At 45.6% G+C, this 22,516-nt stretch overlaps 1 protein-coding gene across 3 annotated transcripts in view; it reads right to left on the bottom strand.

Moving 5' to 3' along the window:
- Positions 1 to 9,667: 9,667 nt before the first annotated feature.
- Usp13 (ubiquitin specific peptidase 13) overlaps positions 9,668 to 22,516 on the bottom strand; it is a 110,342-nt gene continuing 97,493 nt past the window's right edge. For all 3 annotated transcript variants that reach the window (XM_041659014.1, XM_041659015.1, XM_041659016.1), the window contains 2 exons: positions 12,869 to 12,953; positions 9,668 to 10,141 (listed from right to left, as the gene is read on the bottom strand). In XM_041659014.1, coding sequence (XP_041514948.1) covers positions 10,048 to 10,141; positions 12,869 to 12,953 — 179 coding nt within the window. In that variant the 3' untranslated portion in view covers positions 9,668 to 10,047. The remainder of the gene's footprint in view (positions 10,142 to 12,868; positions 12,954 to 22,516) is intronic.

Genomic DNA, 22,516 nt, shown 5'->3' with positions numbered 1-22,516 from the left:
TAACAGGTCATTCTGAGGCTTCCTGGCACCGGTTCTGGGAAGGGCCCAATTTTTTAGAAGAGCAGCATTTTAACCTCAACACCATCTCTACAGCTCCCCTCCACCTTTTATTTTCCCCAGAGCTCCCCAGTTCAGGCCAAAGAGCTCCAGGGCTCCTCATGTCACTGCCTCCCTCCGCAACACGAGGATCACATATAAACAGCATCACACCCAGCTTCTATGCAGGTACTGGGAAGCTGAGCTTAGGCCCTCATGCTTGCGCGGAAAGCACTTTCGTGACTGAATTATCACCTTGGCCCCTCATTATTCTTTACAGGTCTCCCCAAAATATGCAGAAAGCACTTACAAGTTTGTATTATCATTATTATTATTATCTTTAATTCCACAAACACATACTGCTTGCCGACTGGTTGTGTTTTGTTTAGAGTGGTTTGGGTTTGGGTTTGGTTTAGTTGTTTTTGTTTTCGCTGTGCCTTGCACATGCTAAACATGCATTTCTCTACTGAATACTGCAGCTCTTGGTACTCACACCCATGCATCTTACACATGCTAAACATGCATTTCTCTACTGAATACTCCAGCTCTCGGTACTCACACCTATGCATCTTGCACATGCTAAGCATGCATTTCTCTACTGAATACTCCAGCTCTCGGTACTGACACCCATGCATCTTGCACATGCTAAACATGCATTTTTCTACTGAATACTGCAGCTCTTGGGACTCACACCCATGCATCTTGGTTTGGCGAGATGATGACTACACCTAGTGATCTCCTTTGCGGAACTAAAACCACTGACCCACAGGAAGCTGCAAATCTGAATTTGCTGACTTTAGATGGGTGTAGACTGCTCTCCAGGTCCAACCTGCTGACCTGCCTGGGCCAGATCCCAGGAGGTACTGCCACTCTGCCATTTACCCAAGGGGCTCCATGCCCCCCGTTCCCCACTGGTAATTTTACCCCTCCATAGTTGGTTATTGCAAATGAAAGAGGAGCAAAGTGTGGCCACGTGGGAGGAGGTCCCCTGGATTCAAAGTTAACTAAAAGGCAAAGCTGACCCTCAGACCTGCCAAGCCCGGCCCAGAAAAGAGGTAGTTTCAGAGAAACAGCCAAGGTGATAACTAAAATCTGCTTTTGATTTAAAATTGAAAATCAAAATCATTCAGATAATGTGATGCACACCCATAATCTCAACACTCAGGAGGCTGGGGCACGAGGACTGCGGGTTCAAGGCCAGCCTTCATAGCCAGACCCTGTCTCAAAAAAAAAAAAAAAACAAAACAAACAAAAAAAGAAGTAAAGGCAATGTGACTACAACAACTGCCATCCTATTGATTGACAGGGCTGACTGTTGATCTGGCTGGCTAGTGGTGTCCCCTCCTCCCTCACTGCATTGATTGACAGGGCTAACCTTGATCTGGCTGGCTAGTGGTGTCCCCCCCTCCCTCACTGCATTGATTGACAGGGCTAACCTTGATCTGGCTGGCTAGTGGTGTACCCTCCTCCCTCACTGCATTGATTGACAGGGCTGACTGTTGATCTGGCTGGCTAGTGGTGTCCCCTCCTCCCTCACTGCATTGATTGACAGGGCTGACTGTTGATCTGGCTGGCTAGTGGTGTCCCCTCCTCCCTCACTGCATTGATTGGCAGGGCTAACCTTGATCTGGCTGGCTAGTGGTGTCCCCTTCCTCCCTCACTGCATTGATTGACAGGGCTGACTGTTGATCTGGCTGGCTAGTGGTGTCCCCTTCCTCCCTCACTGCATTGATTGACAGGGCTGACTGTTGATCTGGCTGGCTAGTGGTGTCCCCTTCCTCCCTCACTGCACTGTGCATTTCCCTGCCAGTGCTACACACTCAACCTCCCTCAAATAGAGAAAGATCACATTGGCCAAGTCCCTGCATTCCCCTGCTGGAAGTGCCAAGCAAGCTCTCAAAAAAGAGAGTAGAACATCTTGGCATAATACACGTTTATAGAGTCTGACCCCATAAAAGGATGGCTACGAAAGAAAATGTGCAATGGCAAAGACTAAAAGTGATGACTCTGTCCTCCTGAAATGGTCAAAATTGGTACCAGTTAGACTAATTTCATTCAAATAGAAAGAAACCCAGTAATTTTGTTAATTTGACTACATAAACATTTTACAGCTCTCTCTCTCCAAATTCCCAAGGCTTTTCCAGCCAACCTGTCTCCCTCTGTGTAGTAGGAGCTGCGGGCCTGCTTTTTGTCCCGCCCAGCTCCCGCACGGCTAGCTTTATACCAGAAATAACAACACACAAATTGTATTCACTGAAACACTGCTTGGCCCATTAACTCTAGCCCTTACAGGCTAATTCTCATATCCCGATCAACCCATCTCTAATAATCTGTGTAGCATCAGTCTTACCGGGAAAGATTCAGCATGTCTGACCTGGCAGCTTGCTTCATGGCGTGTGTCTGCCCAGGAGAGGGGAGCATAGCCTTAGCTCACTTCCTCTTCCTCCCAGCATTCTGTTCTGTTTACTCCTCCCACCTATGTTTTAACCTATGAGGGCCAAGCAGTTTCTTTATTATAATTAACCAATGACCTTCCTCCATCATTTCCCCTTTTTCTGTTTAAACAAAAAAAGGAAGGCTTTGACTTAACATAGAAAAATTACATATAACAAAACAGTTATCAAGTAAAAATTACAATAATCTTTATAACTAAGGAAAACTATAACTATCTATTCTTCAACTCCATCAAAGACCTAAGTAATGAGAAGTAAGCAACTTACAAAACTCTAGAAATCACAGAGACATCTCGCTGCCTGGACAGTCACTCAAAGTTCCTCTGTACCGTTGGGGCATCCATCTTCGGCCTACAGGCCCATAGTATCCAGAGATATTTCCATGAAGCAGGAAATTTCAAAGGTAGTTCAATCACTCTCTGCTGTGTTCTGCAGAATGTCTTGCAGACTCCTTCATGAATCAGGAACCCCAAAAGTTGGTTTGCTATTAGCCCACCTCCTTTCTCACTTTGAAAACTAATGCCTTCTCTTGGCCCTATGCCATGCACATCCCACGTATCAGCTACCACCCACTTCTCTCCTAGGAACAAACACCCTGACGTTTCCTGTATTTAAAGTCTGCAGTTCCTGTCTTCGCGCCTCCCCTCTGTCTTTGCTCTCATATCAACCTGCCTAGACAGGAGACAGGCCTAACCTTCAGTCACATGGGTCACTGCTCTACTGAAGACCTTTCATGTTCTAGACTCTGGAGTCTTGCCGCCTGCCCCTAGGACAGCTGGCCTCCCTTTGACCTCCTGGCCCATCATGCTCACTCCCTTCTCTCCAGCTTTGCTAACCCTTTGCCACTCATATGACAGAGCAGCTAGGCCCCCCTGGGGGTCTCTGTGCCAGTTCCCCCAAACACCCACCTAAAGGGCTTCTGCTTCTGCAAGTCTTGGTCTTTGATCTCTTATCACAATGCCACCCCATCCCTGGGTACCCTGTTTATCAGCCCCCGTGCCCTGCCCCATGCTCCCACAGTATTTCAGATCTTTCTATACATCATGGAACATTACTGATTTTGTACATTTAGCATCTGGTGTTACTAGGAAACTAATTCAACAAGGAGCCCATCTACTTTATCTACAGACACGCTGTAAGCAAAATGACACATAGAACATGGTAGATGTTTGTTTATTGTATGAAGCAGAGAATGCACAGATTAACCAGCCAGCCGGCTAAATGAAAATCTCCAGGAGTGTTCAGAAAGCATCATTAATCGTGGTGTAACATTTATTTTTAAAACTACCTTGTACTAAAACAAGGGCTCACAAGTCCCCTTAGGTTCCAAGGATCATTCAGGCTAATGTGGTGTCCTGTGTCCACCAAGCTGTCGTATGCTCTTCATAGCTCATCTGAAGAATCATTGAACGAGGAGAAATCGAGTCACATTTCAGCAAGTCAAGCGAAAGGGGTCTGATGTGGAGCCTTAATACCCCATCCCCGGACACACTACCTCCCTACTACCCTACTTTTAAAGCGACTGGCCACCTGTGAAGACAAATTTCACCTTTTCCTATTGTATTTTCCCACTCTGACTGAAGTCTGTCGCTATCTTGGAAAAGCAGAGCTAACCATTCAATAGCGTGGAGCTGAATGACGAGAAGGGCGGGTTCTGCTGAGGCGTGAGGGGATGAAGCAGTAACTGCTAGCTTGGAAGCATTTTTCTCTGAACCATGTGCCAACCCTTGCCCCTCTCACCAAAACAATGGCCTTTCACTGAAGTCAGGCAATGGATAGGATTTCCAAAACACAGAGGCTCACTCTTTCAAAGCTTTGGAGCCACAGAGAGATGTATTTTCAAACCGTAACATACCCTGTGTGCTAAGCAAAACACTGTCCCCAACCCCAAAGACTTTACTGATGTCTACACTCCAATATCTGTGCATTATGTGTTGTCTGATACAGCCAAAGGAATTCTGTAGATGTGATCAAATTAAAGGTTTTTGTTTGTTGGCACAGGGTCTCTTGGAATCCAGGCTGGACTCTGTCTATACTGCTGAGTACTCAGGCTCCCGATCCTCTCATTTCCAGTACCCAGCTGTTGAGCTTACAGGAGCTTACTGAGGTTAAGGACTTTGAGGTGGGAGTGGTCTAAATTAGGTAATGCAATCCGCAGAGTTCTTGTAAGAGGGGGCAAGTGATCCGCTCAACAGACATGTGAGCATGCCTGATATCAAAGCTCTCAGGACCCTGCCAACTTTAAAATTAAAAAAAAAAAAAAATGAGATAGTTCTCAAAACCACAGGAACAAATTCTTCCTGTCCCAGGGTTTTAGCCTCATGGGACAAATGAGTGGATGTGTTGTTTTAAACCACGTTTGTGACAATGTGCTATAGTAGTAGCAGGGAACTTAGGCACAATAAAAGCATAGTGTCAGGCCAGACTCCTGATATAACATATTCACTCTGCTCCTGCCATTAGAGGGCCAGGACCAGAGTCTCTGTGTGACTGGATAACCAACAGGGAAAGTCCAGACCTTAGCTTCCCGGACCGCCACCATCCCAACCCTCCATCAAGGTGCTGACATCTGTGGGGGATGGGGACCAAGGCTCTCTGGTCACATCAATAAGCCCCTGTCAATCAAGCATGGTCTCGAGTTCCCCATTCACCCCTGACGTCACCAGTTTATTCGGCATTTTTTTTTTAAAACGAAAAATAAACAAGAGTCATAAAGGGACCTGAGTTTGTGAGAATAGCTTTTAATTTAAAACTATCAAAGCAATAAATTATCCATCTCTTCCCATCACAGGAGAGTACTCTCCCAAACACTTGAAGTAATTTCCACACCAACCGTGACTAGTGCAAAATAAATAAATACCAAGTCTTCCGGCAACCAGCAACGATGCTGCTGGGCAGGCGGGCACGGGTCAGGCTCAGCCTCTGCCCAAGCTGAGGAGCACTGAGCTCCCCCAAGCCTTCCCACTTGCCCAGCTGTGAACAGACCGCAGGACACCCAGGGAGGGGAATACAAGAGAATGTTGCCTGAGGAGAAGGCAGTATGTTCAAACCCCTGCTGTAGCTCACATCCACCACACCCTGAGGATGCTGGGAAAGCAGGCACTAATCCACAGGGCAGCTCCAAAGCAAGGGTGAAGAAAGGCCATTGCGGATGCACTACTCTTGTAGCTAAACCGGGGAGATGTATTTTTTTAAAAAAAGCAGAAAAAGCTTTTATTTCTGGGGCTTGTTTGGGACTTGTGTGTTCCCAATATGTTGCTTCCATTTGGAGCCTCTGTAAAATTCTCCTCTTGCACGTGGAATTTCACTGCCCACCTCACAGTGTGGAGCACTAATGGAAAGGCCATTAGCCACGGAACCAAATGTCTCATGAGCCACACTAGGAACAGATGGCCATGGAGTGGAACTAATTTAAATATTAAATTACTGTTACATTTAACCCATGTATCCCCCATCATTTGCAATCGATATGATGAGATAGTCATACTGTTTATTCAATCCTTCAAATGTTAGTATGCATTTTATATACGCAGGACAATCTGAGTATAGACTGGCCAAATCCCACCACCCTGAAGGGCTACAAAATCTTCCACAAACTCTAAGAACGATTTATTGAGTAGATGTGCTGATTAAGTTTTCTTTGATTTTGTTAATTTGACCCAAGCTCTGGTCGTCTGGGAAGAGGGAACCTGAACTGAGAAAATGCTCACAATAAGATTAACTTGTAGGCAGGCCTATGGGATATTTTCCCTCATTAGTGCTTGCTGTGGAAGGGCCCAGCCCACTGTGGATGGCGCCTCCCCTAGGTAGGTTGTCTTGGGTTGTGTAAGAAAGCAGGCTGAGCCAGCCACTGGGAACAAGCCAGTGAGCCACAGCCCTCCATGGTCTCTGTCTCAGTTCTTATCTTCAGGTTGTTGCCTTGAGTTTCTGCCCTGGCTGCCCTTCATGGTGGCTGGAAGTTACAGTGCAGTAAGTCCTGTCCTCCCCACGGTGCTTTTGGTCATGGTCTTTATTACACCAATGAAAAGCAATCTTGGACAAGAGAAAACCCTGGTGGCATCAGGGAGGCAATCTTACCCACTAACTTAACAATATGGACCTTGTCCTGCCACCTGGGAGTTTTTACCTAACAGGCAGAAGCACACGTCTCTAACCCACCCTCTGTTCTGCCCAAGTCTCCTGGCAGCTCTTCACGGGATCTAAGGACCCAGGGTGAGACTCAGCAGCTGTGGTGTCTGTGATGACAAAGACAGACTATCCAGGACAGATATCTTTGTCAGCACTGATCTGGGCACCGGGGCGACCGTCGGGGGCACTGAAATTTTAAAATATTTTTCACATTAGACTCACTCTGAGACTTTTTCAAGAGGGTGCCATAAACAAACTGCTGCTTTTGCTTTGGAGCGGGACAGTCACAAGGGGCCTCGCAGACTGAGGAGTTGTGGGGAAATGGGATTACCAAGGGAAACAGACCAGGAGCAGAAATGAGGTGTTAACTCACGATGACGGCTCCAACAAACAAATAACGGCAGACTCAGACACCTGAGCTTCCGGTTGCCACAGCTCATGTCTGATTCGGGTTGTAATCACAGAAAAGTAAAAGTAAACCATGGCTGTAGGACATGGACTACCAGGGACTTCCAGATTGTCTGGTCTAACCTTCTGGTCCGCAGACAAAGGCCCATAGAGGTAGAATGGCTCCAGCAGATCACACTGAGAGGCAACGCCAGGACGTAAGCCTACTTATGAGTCTGCAGCTCAGGTAATGGGAGCCCCGAGGGACGCAGGGGAGAGAGCAGGCACATTCTCTTGTAGGATTGGGACAACAGGCCAGGCAATTCCAACATACTGAAGCAACGTTGATATAAAATGTCATTAAAATATGATTCTTCCCAGCTTCTTTTCATTTAGAAGAAAAAGAAAATTCCATCTGTACCAAACTGGATTTCTGATTAGTTATTTGGGTATTTAGACCAAGCGACAAAACAGAAACTTTGACCCATTTTTCCAAAGACATCTTTGGAGTCTACAGAAAAGGATATCAAAAGATATTTACAGAAAAAAAGTTTTGTCCTTCACACAGACGCCTACACGCAGAGAGAGAGCCACACGATCACCCTGCCACATCTCACCCGGAAGACTCCTGGCAGGGGCCTCAGCAGACAGAGCCCACACACTGTTCCAGATGTAACCACACGCATGTCCTGTCTACACACATGTGTAAAGTAAGTGGTACATCCCACTGCTATCCAGAGAAGGTTGGCATACCAGGAGACACATGCAAGCACATTGCTAACAAAAAGCCGCTGCTCACGCCAGTGCGCCCAGCTCCCAATATGAAGAAATAGCGCATACACAAAACCTTGCCGTAAAATAGCCCTTGTGTTTATGAGGCAGCGGGAGAGGCAGCCAGGATACACTTTTTCGAAGTATGCCTCGGCATCAGAAGGAGTTCATTTGCTTAATCTACCTAATGAAATTAAGTAGTTTATAGCCTAAAATCTTTAATGTGGATTTTATACCATTGATGTTGCAAAGTTTTTATAAAATTTTTATTTTTTGTTCAAAATATACATGCTATCTGTGACCACGTTTGAATTCAAACCTCCAGAGAGCTTCCTACCCCGACAAAAGGCCTTGCTTTGTAACACCGCAAACCAGCCACTCATGAGGCTGTTCAGGGCCATTATTCTATGACGTGTGGCCCTACAGGGAGGCTGCTTAGTGTGGAAATTCCCATGGGGTGAATGGGGGGACAGAAAGGGACATACATAACAGAGACTTAGGGTCTTGGAATCAAACGTAGAAGGGGCCTCAGGAGGACAGTGTTGTGGAGAATCACTGCCCTGTGTGCTCCCTCCTTCTGCCACGTCATTTGATCCCAGATGGAAACCGCATCGGCTAAGTCCAGAAGGCAGGCTGTGAGCTCTCCCGGAGCCTACCATGTTCTGCCTTCTGCTCTCTGGGAAGGTTCCTGATCAAAGCCTGCTAGAAAGAGGAGTATGTCGCCTCGCCACCGTGCAGATGAGGAGAATGAGGCACACATAAAAGGGAGGATTTGCCAAAGCCCACAGCCAGTTGAGGCAGCACCCGGGATTCCAGGCCTCTGGCCCCAGCTTCACAGCCCAGACTTACAGTACATATGACCTTCCTTGAGACAGGGCCCCGGCTTACCAGAGCCCTGGCTGTTCAAACTCATCACACGCTAACCCTGTGCCTCTGCTGTACGCAGCCCCGTCGGTTCTACTTCTTTTCTGCAGTTTCTAGAAAGATCTTTTCAATCAAACAAGTCCATATGAAACAGACAGAGAAAAGTCGTTTGTCCCTTGATCGACTAGTCTGAACTAGAAACTCCAGAGACCAGGATTTGGTGAAAAGCAGAAAGCAAATGACCCGCAAGCTCAGTCCTCTCCAGGGCACACCCAGAGCTCCGCTCTGCTCTCGGGCTGCAGCTAAGACCCGGAAATGACCAGGCGGAAAGGACAGCTGTCCAGAAGTTACAAGAGCGTCTCTGCAGCTCACATCTTTAAAGTGCCCATGGTCACACTGTGGGTCACAGCAGATAGGCAGCAAGGGCAGAGACTGGCCCCAGAGGAGGAGAGAAGGGAAAATATAAGAAAGTTCAGAGACCAGAAAAGCAGACAAGCCAAGGGCATTTGACACGACCCAGGAGTAAGCTTAAGAGACCAGTTAGCTCACTACAGATGAACTCAGAACTTTGAGGGAGCACACTGCTGAGGAAGAGAAGCCGTCTGCCTTTGGCAGAGCTCAACAGAACAAGACGTGGACACTTGACACAGATGTCAAGAGGCACAGACACACATGGATGCCAGACAGCACTGAGAGGCCACAACACAGCCCTTTGTACTCCTAAAACCCAAGTGGGGAACTAATCTTTAACAACTGTTCCTGAGTTAAAGGTTTGTTAAAATGTTTGCCTGCCTTTTCCAAATACGCCTAAGAGCAACTGTTCAGCCTTTGAACAACAACCATCGGAGTTCTGGTGAACTACAAAGGTCACACACACATTCTCACACACACTCACACAGTGTACTATTAAGTCTGATATGATTTAAATTAAAAATAGCTTCCATTGCAGATGTCCTAGTACACATAGCTGGGTCAGAAATGGTTGTGGGAAATGAAAACATGATGCCACAAATAAAAACCAGCCCAGGTTTTGATTTCCTGTTTGGGGGCATTTTTTTTTCACGGAAGGTGAGGCCCCACCACTGACCCCCAAAGTAGAAAAGAGGGAAGGACACTCCGTATCTGATGTGCTGGTGGCCAGTGTCTTTGCTTCCATCACCCACTCCCTGAACAGTGACAAAAGTCGCTACAACAGAGTATTGCCATCAACAGAAACTTCTTCCCAGTTCTTCTCCAGAGGGTGTCGAGTAGAGTGACCACGCTCTTGAAAGACGCAATAAGTAGCCATGAAGTCCCCTGCGTCTGGCTGTCCCGACTTTTTTCCTTTCCTTTTCTTTTTTCCTTTTTTTTTTTCTTTTTTGGCGAATTAAAAAGGTGTATGGCTTCTTGTCGCCAGCTCTTGTGAGGTTTAGCTTGGTATCCTACGGTAAAAGTACATATATCCCAGGTCTTTGGGGGGCCGTTCTGAGGCACAAACTTTGTGGTCGTTGTAGATCACCCACCTGAAAACAAAGACAGAAGCATATGGTGTCAGCAATGTGCACGGTGCAGACAGACAGCATTGCACACTGTGGAGCAGAGGCCTCGGCAACTCGGATGCTCCACCATGGCCATGGCCCAACCACTGCATAAGAGGAATGGGATTTTGCAGAAGAACTCCCCACCCCCCAGATCTCTCCTCCAGACAGGGTTTCTTAAGCATATTTGGAAAGGGCAAGCAAACATTTTAACAAACCTATAACTCAGGAAGAGTTGTTAAAAATTAGTTCCCCACTTGGACTTTTTCTCCATGCTGGCCTCTAACTTTACAGGTAGCCCAGGATGCCTTCAAACTGTGCACCACTCTTGGGTTATGTGGTGCTGGGCTGGGGACTGAGCCCGGGACCTTGTGCCTGCTCCACAACAGTCCACAAACTGAGCCACAGCCCTGCTTTCTGGTTCCTGAATTCAATATAAAACTAGTTACTAAAATGTACTGGAATTCTTCAAATGTTAAAGTTCTGTAATTCTCTTTGTAGAAACCCATAAAGAGCCTCAAAAAGCAATCCAAGAATTATATACAGTGATGTATATTTAAGTCTTGGTATAGAACATCCTAAAATCCAGAAATAAACATGTCTCAGTAAAGTATTAAATAACTGTGAACATTTCCTCCAAGAATATTTGATAAAGAAAGAAAATAATCACAATATAGTATGAAGACATAATATGGATGAATAATCACAATTTAATTTGGAAAGGTCACGCAGGTTATATTAGTAATGTATGTATATGTACATGCATATACATATATGTACACAACAATAATTAATCAAAAAGGGGCCAAGAATTTGAAAGGGAGCAAGGAGGGATATGTGGGAAGATTTGAAGCAGAAAAAGGAAGGTAGACATTTTATAATTACATTATAATCTCAAAATTTTTTAAAGTAAAAAAAACCCCACAAATTCTAAGAAAACAAAAACAAAAAGGATACAATTCCCTGCACATACTTTAAGGTAGAAGTTCAAGTGCATAAATATGTATATATGTAAGAGTGTGTGTATGTATGTGTGTCCTCCCCCAAAGACACCAACAAAATGTAAAAACAAAGAAAGACATCAACATGTAGAAAATGGCCATCCTTAAGCTTACAAAATACATAGTTTTTACATTGTTTTGTACTGTGCTAATTTGTAATGATTTCTCTACTTAAGCCACTCAATGAGGTCATCATGTATGTAAATTCCTATGTAAAAAAACAGATCGTCCATTTTCAACATGAGGTGCATTTAGGTTCATCTACACTACAGACCAAAGGTCTCTCTCTCTCTCCCCTAGTCTGCGGCTGCTTGTCCAAAAATGGTGCAGGTCCTCTGCTATAGAAGGAGCCAAAGATTTGAAAGGCAGTCTCAGCTGTTCATGGGATGAGACTCTGTGTCCCAAGTCAATGGGATGGGGAGTTTGGGGCAAATCCAGGCCAATAGAAGTTGGCAGTTGAGCAACTTGCAAAACCACTGTCTTGGGCCAAATCAGTCCGACCGCCATTACTGCCTTTTCTCTATGCTCTGTCCCCTTCTACATAATGGTATGTTACAAACTGCTTCATTTTCACCAGCCTCTTGAATTTGTTTTTATCTTATTTCCAATCACAGATCTGTGTTCTTTGCTTGACTCTACTGATCAAGTAAAGAAGCTAAAATTAAAAGACATGGAAAAAAGAAGGAGGGGGAGGAAGAGGAGGAGGAAAAGTAGAAAGAAAACTGGAGTGGGAGAATCATGGCGACTCCCTGACTCAGCTTCTTTCTCCCAGCATTCTGTTCTGTTTACTCCGCCTACCTAAGGGTTGGCCTATCAAATGGGTCTAGGCAGTTTCTTTATTAACAAGAAATCACTCCCACATCAATTGAATCTGTATGGGAACTAACCATCTAGGTCACAGGAGACATGGGTGAAAGGTCAACACCCTACCTGGGTGGGTGAGTGTATGTGTTGTGCCAGTGTCCATGTGATATGAACAAGCAAGAAAGCCCATCGCAGGCTACAGCAGGGAACTGAAGGAAAGGCACCCAAGGAGAAGGTCTGAGGTTAGATCACCTCATTCCTACCTCATCACAAACCTCCAAGTTTGACTCAAGAAGCTAACTTCTAGGTTGCCATGCAACAAAGCACCTAAGGTAGAATACAGTTTACCTGGCTTAATCAGGCAAACAACAAATAACTCATTAACATAAATATGTTCGTGTAATATTGCAAACAGGCAGTGTTAGAAACACACTTAAATATTCTCTTGTAAAAATCTATTTATTCTATGGAGGTTCCAAACACAGCCTATCTTATGCTGTACTGCACCTTTATCTGAGGACATCACCTTGGCACAATAAAGTGAATATCAGTTCCAGCATACTTGATGACTAGCTAACCTGAGCCCCAGGGGTTGGATTTGTAAAACAGTTAAGCAAACAACCTATCAGGCACATAGGTATGCCTGTAATCCCAGCACTCAGGAGGCTGAGGCAAGTGGATATTAGTTCGAGACCACCTGCTCTACATAGTGAATTCCAGGTCAGCCAAGGCTACAGAGCGAGACCTCTGTCTTAAAAAAAAGAAAGAAAGAAAGAAAAGAAAAGAAAAGAAAAGTAAAAACCAGAAATAACATAGAAAATACTTGTGAAATGGCTGAACCCAGGAGGGGCTCAATACCACAGCTATCTACTTCCTTTCCAAAAGAAAAAAAAAAAAAAAGACTCACCGTCCCTCCTTTTTGATATGGCAAACATAATGGCCACACATTGTAGATGTTCCCATGTGACTGATGAAGGCAAATAACTCATACACTAGGGAAGAGAAAACAGTGCAGTTAGAAGGCAGCAGTCAAAAACCCAATATGCTTCTAAGCAGAACCTGGAACCAACAGGGGAGCTACTGGCTCTCTAGACTCACAATTCAAGCCAGTTAACCATGCTACATTGACCATATGTGTGAGAGCATTGCATGCATGCATGCACACACACACACACACACACTGATATGGAGTCTCATCAGGAATAAAGTACGGCAAACAAACACTGCCGGTGCAGGGTTAACCCCCACCTCCTGCCTGCCCCACCCTGCATCACCCCTGCAGCAAGCTCTCAGCTCTGAAAGACTTATGAGGGTGGGAAAGTTGCTCCATCTTTTAGGGCCTGTTTCTATCGCCGAGTTTGAAGAAAACAGAAGAGAGGAAGGAGGGGAGGGGAGGGGAGAGGAGGGGAGAGGAGGGGAGGGGAGGGGAGGGGAGGGGAGGAGGAAATATTCCTATGTGAGTAGGAAGCATAAATATGGGCTGGCACATCCATTTCTATGGCTCAATTTTTCATTATATTTTTACAAAAATAAGAAGGTTCTGGATCCAGCTTCATCTCACCCTTCTCTTCCCTACTCTCCCACTTGTATTTTACCTGTTGACCAAAATTCTCCTTCGCCAAATACTTGTCCCTGGACATAACCTCTTGGCTGCCCAGATGCCACACTCGTGGTCTCCCATCTGCTGGCACCCCCTCATCTCCTTACCTACCAAAGTAGTGCCTGCAGCTTTGGTATCAGATATTTGGGGTTTTTTTTTCTCCTCAATCCAGACATCCTCTTTCTGGTTAATCCCATCCAGTCTTCTGGAGCAAATGTTATTGCTTTCACAGTTTTGTTTCTAGAAAGCTAATCATTCATATATAGCATAAAACTTTGGGCATGGGGGGAGCATGCCTGTAATCCCAGAACTCAGGGGGCTGAGGCAGGAAGATACAGAATTTGAAATGAAACCCTACCTCAAAAAGAAAGAAGAAAGAAAATGAAGCAACAGCATAATCCTGAATTTTGTACCTTGCTTATTTCCAGCAACCTTGCAGTGCATACTTGTTGGTTCTTAAGGTTTTCTACAGGTAAGGCCATGTCACCCAGATGCCTTTTATTGGGTTGAGGAATTTCCTTCTATCACCAGTTGGTTGAGCTTCTCCTCAGCCTTACCATCTCAATTGACGGCAAGTTCATTCTTCTACTAACTTACGTCAAAAATCTTGGTATCTCTCTTGTTCCTTGTATCTAACCAAATCATTAGCATCATCTCCTTCCAAACACATCCAGAACCCTGTCATGACACCCTCCCCCAGTCATGCTCCTGGTCCATGTCACCATCGCCATTCTCAACACTGGTTACAAGTGTCTTAACTGACCTCTGTCCCACCCCTGTCTCTGATGACCTGGGCTATTTATTTATTTATAAACCTCATACCAACATGTAAATTTGGATATAAGCTGGTAAATCAATATTAATAGAAAATTTATCAACTGCTATGTTTCATTTGCTATCATATTGACTGGCTGAAATGTAATCCTAGTTTAGAAAGCAGACTAGGAAATGATGTAGAATAATTTTTTTGAACATTGTGAAGATGTGTTCCCCTCATTAGTTTAATAAAGAGCTAACTGGCCAATAGCTAGGCAGGGAGAGGTTAGGCTGGAGAACCAGACTGAGAGAATGCTGGAGGAAGGTAGGGTTACCAGCCAGACACAGAGGAAGCAAGAGATGATCTTGCCATGCTAAAGAAAGGTATTGAGCCATGTGGTAGTACACAGACAAGAACTATGGGTTAATTTAAGATGTAAGAGCTAGTCAATAAGAAGCCTAAGCTATCAACCAAGCATTTAAAATTAATAGTAATTCTCTGTGTGGTTATCTGGGAGCTGACTGGAGGGACAGAATCTTCTACTAACAGACAAAACGGTTGCAATGATTATACCTGGAATTCAATTTTCAAAAAAGGATCAAGAGATTTTACATTTGTCTGTCCTTCTCTGATCTTCCCTCCCACACAAAGAAGCCACTCTACCTCAGGAGGCAGGAAAGGCTATGGGGGGAACCTTTCCTTAACCAGGTAGTTTTTTAAAGCAAACCTCTTTGGAATAATTTCATATCAAATACCAAATCTTCAGCTGAAGAGACACAATGCTGTTGTCCCCAAGTGCAGTTCATGAAGAGAGAACACAACTCCCCAAGGCTTATTCCACCACAAAACAACTGTTTCCTGAAGAGTAAGTTCTGCAGTTCAATTAGAGCATGAAGAAGCACTCCCCACCCCAAGTCAGGACCACCTCAGTGTCACATTGTTCGTACCCCCACATAGCAGAATGCCCAGCTGAAGAAGACAGACAAACCCAGATGTTATCAATAGAGCCACACCATTAACTCCTGTCTTAGATCTCCAATGCCTTGATAAAATACCATGAGCGAAAGTAACTTGGGGTGAGCAAAAGTAACTTGGGGTGAGAAGGGTTTATTCTACCTTACAATTCTCAAGTCACGATCCATCATCAAAAGAAGTCAGGGCACTAACTCAAGGCAGGAACCTAGAGGCAGGAACTGAAGCAGAGGCCATGAAATGTGCTGCTTACTGGCTTGCTCACTATGGCTTACTCAGCCTGCTTTCTTATACCATCCAAGGCCACCTGCCCAGAGATAGCAATGCCCACAGTGGGATGGGCCCTCCCACATCAATCAAGAAAATGCACTACGAACTTGCCTACAGGCCAATCCTATAGAGGCATTTTCTCAATTAAGATTTTTTTTCTTCCCAAATGACCTTAGTATATGTCGGGTTGACATAAGATTAGCCAGCACCATCCCCAGAGGTACTTTCCCCCCTTCAGTTAAGAACGAAATGTATGTGTATACTCAGAATCATAATAAAATTAAAGTATGTACATACATTCAGAATCTTAAAAATAAAATTTTGAAGTTTAGCATGAATCATGGTCTCATAATTTAAATTAACTGTGTTTATCAATATAAGCAACTCCTCCATGCATTATTCAAAACCTCCTGCTAGGGACTGACAGAAAAAGAGAGAATCTCTTTCAACACATTTGCAGAAGGCAAGTAAGTAAGCAATGCCAATTAATGTTGTTTCCAAAAAAGACTGAAACAAGTAGGGCCAATGGGAAAGCTACTTGGTTCTTCTCTAAGTCCCCTGAAATCCCGTTCCAAACAACAGCCTCGTCATGCACATTCCTCATAAGCAGGGAGAAAAGGCAGCTTGAGGCCAAACTAAATGGCTCAGAAATGCTGACTTTCGACAGAGAAACATTCAAAGTCCCTGGAACAATATGAGGTACCTGACCCAATGCTACGCCCTCCATCCCAGGAGAAGCAGCTAAATGGTCAGCCTCAAATTACATGTGAAACAAGTACTCTCCTCCCCACAAAACCTGCTCTGGTTCAACTTTATGAAAACTATCTCAGCCTTTCAAATAAGGAAGGGTTGTTTGTTTTTTTAATATCAGATGGTGCCACCACCATCCCCAATCAATGGAACACCAATTGTACTCTATACCACTGTTCTTCGAGAGAGCATCTGTCAGGAAAATTCCACAGAAGTTCAAAGGGAAAAGAGACTGACAGCATTTGAATGTCACTGGCGTAAAGGCCACCCTGAGATCACCCACATGATAGAGATTCCATGAGTCGAAGCCCACCCTGCAGCTGCTTTATCCTGGTGAGCTGGGGGAGTAAGAAATGAGAGGAATATGGCACAGTTGTGAACGTGACTGCCAAAATGATAGGCTGCACTTTAACAACTCAGAATTACCCACAGTGATGACATTCAGGTGAGTCTGCATCCCCAAGTCTAAAGGGTCAACTTGGCTTGTCCCACCACTTACTGCTAAAGTCCCAAACTTAGGAAGTTACAGTTTCTGTCCCATGGGACACATAAGCTCATGGGTGCACAGTTTGAACACATCAGCTTTTGCCCTAACTCAGACAAGCTCACCCTAACCTTGCTTTGTTAACTCTCCCTCCAGTAGCCGAGCATCCTTGGACTCGGAAATAGAGCTCTTGCCTGGTGTGCACAAGACCCTGGTTCTGTTCTGAGCACTACAAAATAGGAAACAAAAACAACTATCCTAGTTATTCTGATGTACCCTACAGTGGGAACGTCTGACTGGTCCTCCCATCAACCAGCTAATCTGCGAGTTATGTCATTTCGTATATGAGAGCCTTGACTGCCTTCTAGGAAATCACACTGTAACTACATGTCATTACCCCAATTAACTCCAGCGTTGGAGCTCCCTGACATGAACCTACCGTCATAATCAATTACTATGCACAACAAGTACCAGTGTCTCCTACGGGCACAAACCCAGTCTGCACTGAAAAGAAGAAGCTGGTAGATCATTTGGAGGCCGTGAAGCTCCGTGGTTCACTCCCATTAGCTGTGCTGTGAGGAACACTTTTGGCAATGCTAACAGAGGATCTGTTGCTTTTCAGAAACCAGGAAGCCTAACTGCCTCAATCCAGTTGACACTATCCGTAGCCTCTGAGACAAGGAGTGGTGACAATCCGAACAGAACACCCGGAGCCTTAGCTCGTAGCCTGTTACCCACTGAGAGTGCTTACTACCCCAGCAGTCTTAACCATGGAACCCAGGAGCAGAAAAGCCAGGCACCTCTGCCATACTGTTTCCAATAACAAGCCAGCTGAGCAAATAAGATTGCTATGGATCCCCCAAAAGACAGAAGGTAAAATCACCTTGGGGTCTTAGTCTGCCGCTCACAGGACCTCTGTATTTTCCACACCCGCCCATATGTTCTCCTAAAGCTTCAGAACCTGTGATTGCCACAGGGCTGGCCAGTTTGCCACACAACCAGAGGATCTGTGTAGGGTGGTTAACAGTGGTGGAAGGATTTGGCCATTGCTATGGTGAGTCGCTTGCCCATTCCTCAAGGCAGAACTAGAGAAAAGTCCCCGGAATTCCCAGTCAAAGAAGGCCCTGAACAAGTCTTCTTTTAACCTCCACCTTGGCAAGAGTCACCTCTCAGTCAGGCGCCAACCTCACTGTGCAGTGCTGTTTGGGTGGAAGCGTCACCCCAAGTCCCTGGCATCCAAAGAGTCTGGAATGTTTGGGTGGAAGTTCCATCCCAAGCCCCCTCCCCTGGGAGTTGCCTCAGTCCAGACTCCACCTCCAAGGAAGTCTGCCAAATGATGACCTCTCCCCAGAGATGCTCAAGACCACTCCCACGGGGTATTTAAACTGTACCCCAGAGAACAAACACATGGTTTTCCTGTCTTCCTTCCCAGTCTCCTCTCTGGGGGGCTGAAAGGTCACCCGGGAGTGTGATATCCATTAAACCAGGGCTTTTCCTAATTCAGTTTGATTTGGTCTGATTTGGATTATTGCCATCAGCAGAGAGGTTTATTGGGGCACAAAATCTTTTCATCTGGAGGTCCCACCGAGGGGGCTGTTTTTCCCACTGGCCCAGGGGCACATGTTGGGAAAACACCCTTCTCCCCCACACCTGTTCTCTACCAGGCTAAGATCGGCTTCGTCTGGGTAAGTACTGACTTCCAAGTCATTGCCTTAGAGGCCCAGGACCTCATAGGATTCGGGCTGTCCTGTGAAAGACACGGCCATGCCAGGTACCTGACCTGACCAGGTCCTTTATAAAGAGATGTCCTGTTAAGGAATTCCCACACCCCTCTCTTTTTTGACCCAAAGTCTACCACAGTGGATGCAGTGCACTAGGCTGAGTTCCAGCATAGACTTTAAAAAGGAACACTTACAATTCGAGACCTGATCTCCAAATGCCCTTAGGCTGCCTTTTACAAAATCTTTTTTAAATTGGGGCTAACACTGTACATCCCTTAACGCCTAAAAAACTTTTGCCGTGTAAACCAAACAAGCCCCCTGTATGCCCATGCTTTCTAGATCCTGTTCCCACTCCCCGCTTCTCTAGCTGTTTGTCTACACTCCTGGCATGTGATCTGGTCATACTGGGATTCTCCCTACAATGGATCTGTTCCCCCGTCCTCCCCTCTAAGCGGCATAGGTGTTCCATCCTTATGTTTCTGTTCTCCCTTACCGCGTCTGCCAATCTGGTCCTTAATGGGACCACCCGTGTGTTTGCCTGGCCTCTGTAGCCTACACCAGGATTTTAAGTTGGTCAGCTGACACAGGTTCCTAAACGCAGTTTTGTCTGTCTGTCTGTTAATATATATGTGTAAATAATGTGGCCACAATATGCTTGTTTTATGTCTCTGTGTGTATGTGTGCTTGTTTTAAAATATGTAAAACTTGTAGCTCCAGATTACAATAGCTACGGAAAAATACAAGCACATGGATAGCCGCCATTTTGGTTGAGGTCAAAGTAAAAACCTCAGCACCATCTTTGGTAAGAGTACTAATGTGTGCTGGCCCTACCAAGGAGGAGACATTCTGCCTCCAATATACTTTGGCTTACTAAAATATTCCTTTTAATCTTCTTGCCTTTACTGACATTGGTAAACTGTGACTGACTGGGTAAACTATATGTCTAAATTTAACTTTTATGTCTAATTTGGATATACCTAACAGGTAATGGTGTTCTGATTCTCAAGTGCCATTACAGATCTGAGAGTATGGCACTTAACAAAAGAGCTTCTTATGACAGAGACATGCCCAGCTCCTGCAGCATCCTAGAGCTCCTCCAAGAAGATGCATGGTTGCAGAAGAACTTGGAGGCTCGCCTTTGGATATGGCAAAGCCACACAGCAAAAAGCTGCCTTGCACCTCATCAGCTTCCTGGACATTACACTGGCAGAATCAATAGTCTCATCCTGCCAAGACAGGTAGACTCCTGCCCTCAGCAGCTAAGGCAGGTACTGCTTCTAAAACTGGTGTTCGCCAAAGACTACAGAGAGACAGGATTGCCTGTGCAGCTGAAGAAAACCTGTCATTTCTGCTCATTTATTCCGCTCAGATCTGTCTGGTGGCATTTGATGACTTAAGGTACTGGTATCTCATTACTTCCTTTGTTAAGTTTCCTGTTATAATACAGACAGGTGTGCTTCTTTCCCAGGCTTCATAGTCCAAGACTAACAGGTTTCAGGTGTGTCTTCAGAGGTTTAGCGTTTCCAATTTCCTTTATCTGGTCTGGTAAAAACTAACAGTCTCCAGAGCTTATTTTAACCTTACCCATTTCAAGCATATTTTACAGGTTAATCCTGTTGTCTGGGCCAAGACCAATTTACAGAGGGCCTTCCAGATAATGCCAACACCTGCACCAGCTCCTGGGACTTCACCATTGGCACCACCTCTCCTGGCTCAAATGGGCACCTACCCAACAACTGAAATCTGGTTTTAAAGGGCATATCTGCTCTCTTGTCTCACTTATTCACCCTTGCCTCTCCTGTACAACCAGGGCACTTCTCTGTCCCTTTCTTTCTGGCAGTTAATGACTTCCCATGGCTAGCCCCATTCACAGGGTCAGTGATAACAATCTATTTTTTCTCCTAGCAACCTGCCTTCTCAGTTTTCTCAAAACAGCTGCCTGAGGTCTCTGGGATGGCAGTAAACCAGATGCCTCTCCAGCCACACCTCCAGCTGAGCATAAGCCCAACTCTCAACACTCTCCTCCCATACCTGCAGGAAGTAGCCAGACTTGAGCCAATGCCCCTATACCCAAAGAGTCTGGGATGTTTGGATTAAGGCTTCACCCCAGCCCCTGGCATCTCTATATCCAAAGATCCTGGAATGTTTGCGTGAAAGTTCCATCCCAAGCCCCCTCCCCTGGGAGTTGCCTCAGTCCTGACTCCACCTCTGAGAAAACCCTCCAAATGCTGACTGTAATGGTCTGTCCTGTCCCTTTAAGAGACAAGTCCCCCTCCCTCCTGCACCCCATCTCTCTATTTCTCTCTCTTTCTCTCTCTCTCTGTTTCTCTCTTGCTCACTCACTCTTCCCCCCTTCCCCCTTTCCCTTTCCCCTCCATAACCCACTAAATAAATACCTACTTTCTCTGCATGGCATGCCTATCCATCTCTGTCTCTCACCCACCGAGGGCTCCCTGACTGGGACCCGCTGGCCCTCATTGCCTGTGGGCCACTCGGGGAACTGCAGCATTTTATCACTGCAGCTCCTCATGGTCCTCTGCCTGCTGCAGTCACTTGGGAAACAGCACCATTTTATTTTTACCGTAACACTGACCCCTCCTCAGAGATGCTCAAGACCACTCCTACAAGGTATTTAAACTGCCCCCCAGAGAACAAATGTGGTTTTCCAGTGTTCCTTCCCAGCTCCTCCTGGGGAGCTGGAAGGCTACCTGAGAGCACTGGTATCCAATAAACTTGGACTTTTTCTAATTTGGTTTGATTTGGTCTGATTCAGATTATTGCATTGGTGGAGAGGTTTATCGGGGTGTAAAATCTTTACTAACCTAGTGTGGAAGGTTCTGGAGGTCACTCTCTACTTTCATGCAGCTATGGTACCCAAATACTGTTTAAGGGGGTGGTTCTCAAGTAAAGACTGCATTTCCTGGCAGGTAAGTCATGTGGGTTACTGGGTGCCCCAGAGTCCCAAATCTGGCAGGTCTGAGTAGGGCCCAACCATTTACATCCTGACGTGTTTTGAACTAAAGCTCGCCTGGGCTTGCCCACATCAGAGCCCTGCTTTCAGGAGACTCACCTGTGTCTTTTGAGCTTCCTGTGTGGGGCCTATAACCTGTAGAGAGCACATGACAGAGTCACAGAGTCTTGGAGCCTGAGAAGGTTGAAACAAATTTCTCTGTGCAGGTTATATAACCAACAGGACACAGCCCTAAAGGAGGACCCTGGAGGCCATCTTGGAGCTTTTGGGGAGAGCCTGTCTAAGAGTTCAACTCCAACAAAAGTTACAAGAGGACAGAGGCAACTGAGTCCCAAGCTTTGTATATTTTCCTCTTTCCCTAATGTGTTTCTAGCAGCTGCAGCAGCTTAATCATCTGAAGCCCCTCTGATAAAATGACAGCACCAAAAGCACACCCTGGCAAATCAATTCAAATCTCTCTATATTTGGGAGATGTCATGTAACTATCTCCTTGAAATTGAAACATTCTCTCCAGAGAGGGGACAGAGGTTCTTACAACTGAGGAAACCAATGAAACTCACAAGGCTCAGAAAACTCTGAAACTTACAGGACTCACAAGCCTCTCCCCAAAGGTCTAGAGCAGCAAGCGGCTGCTGGGGAGAGGAGACTCTCCAATGGAGCAGCCTCCAAGTTGTGCTCCAGGGATGTACTTTTTGGGAGTCCTCACCCATAGTGGGATGGGCTTTTTAGTGATGTAGCCACCTTTGATTCACTCATGTTCCTCTAAGTAACCCCAATAAACTCGCAGGTTCCATGGGTTTGACTTGAGTGGAACCATTTCTCTGGTGTCACTGGTGCCCTATTTGGGGTGACTAGACAGACTATTGCTCCTGCCCCCCCAGTAAAAGTTCCACAAAAGAAGACCATATTCTCTATGGTCAGTACCAGTTCCCTTCTGCTGGTAACCCAAAGCCTCAGTTTGATACATCTCACCTGTATGTGTCCCTACATGTTTGACCTTACCTCCTCTCCATTCTTCTCCAGGAACAGA

The sequence above is a fragment of the Microtus oregoni genome, unplaced genomic scaffold (genome assembly GCF_018167655.1).
Source record: "Microtus oregoni isolate MIOR12 unplaced genomic scaffold, Mior012 000010F_ref0000083, whole genome shotgun sequence".
Classification (NCBI taxonomy): Eukaryota; Metazoa; Chordata; class Mammalia; order Rodentia; family Cricetidae; genus Microtus; species Microtus oregoni.
This window is presented reverse-complemented; position numbering and strand designations above follow the sequence as displayed.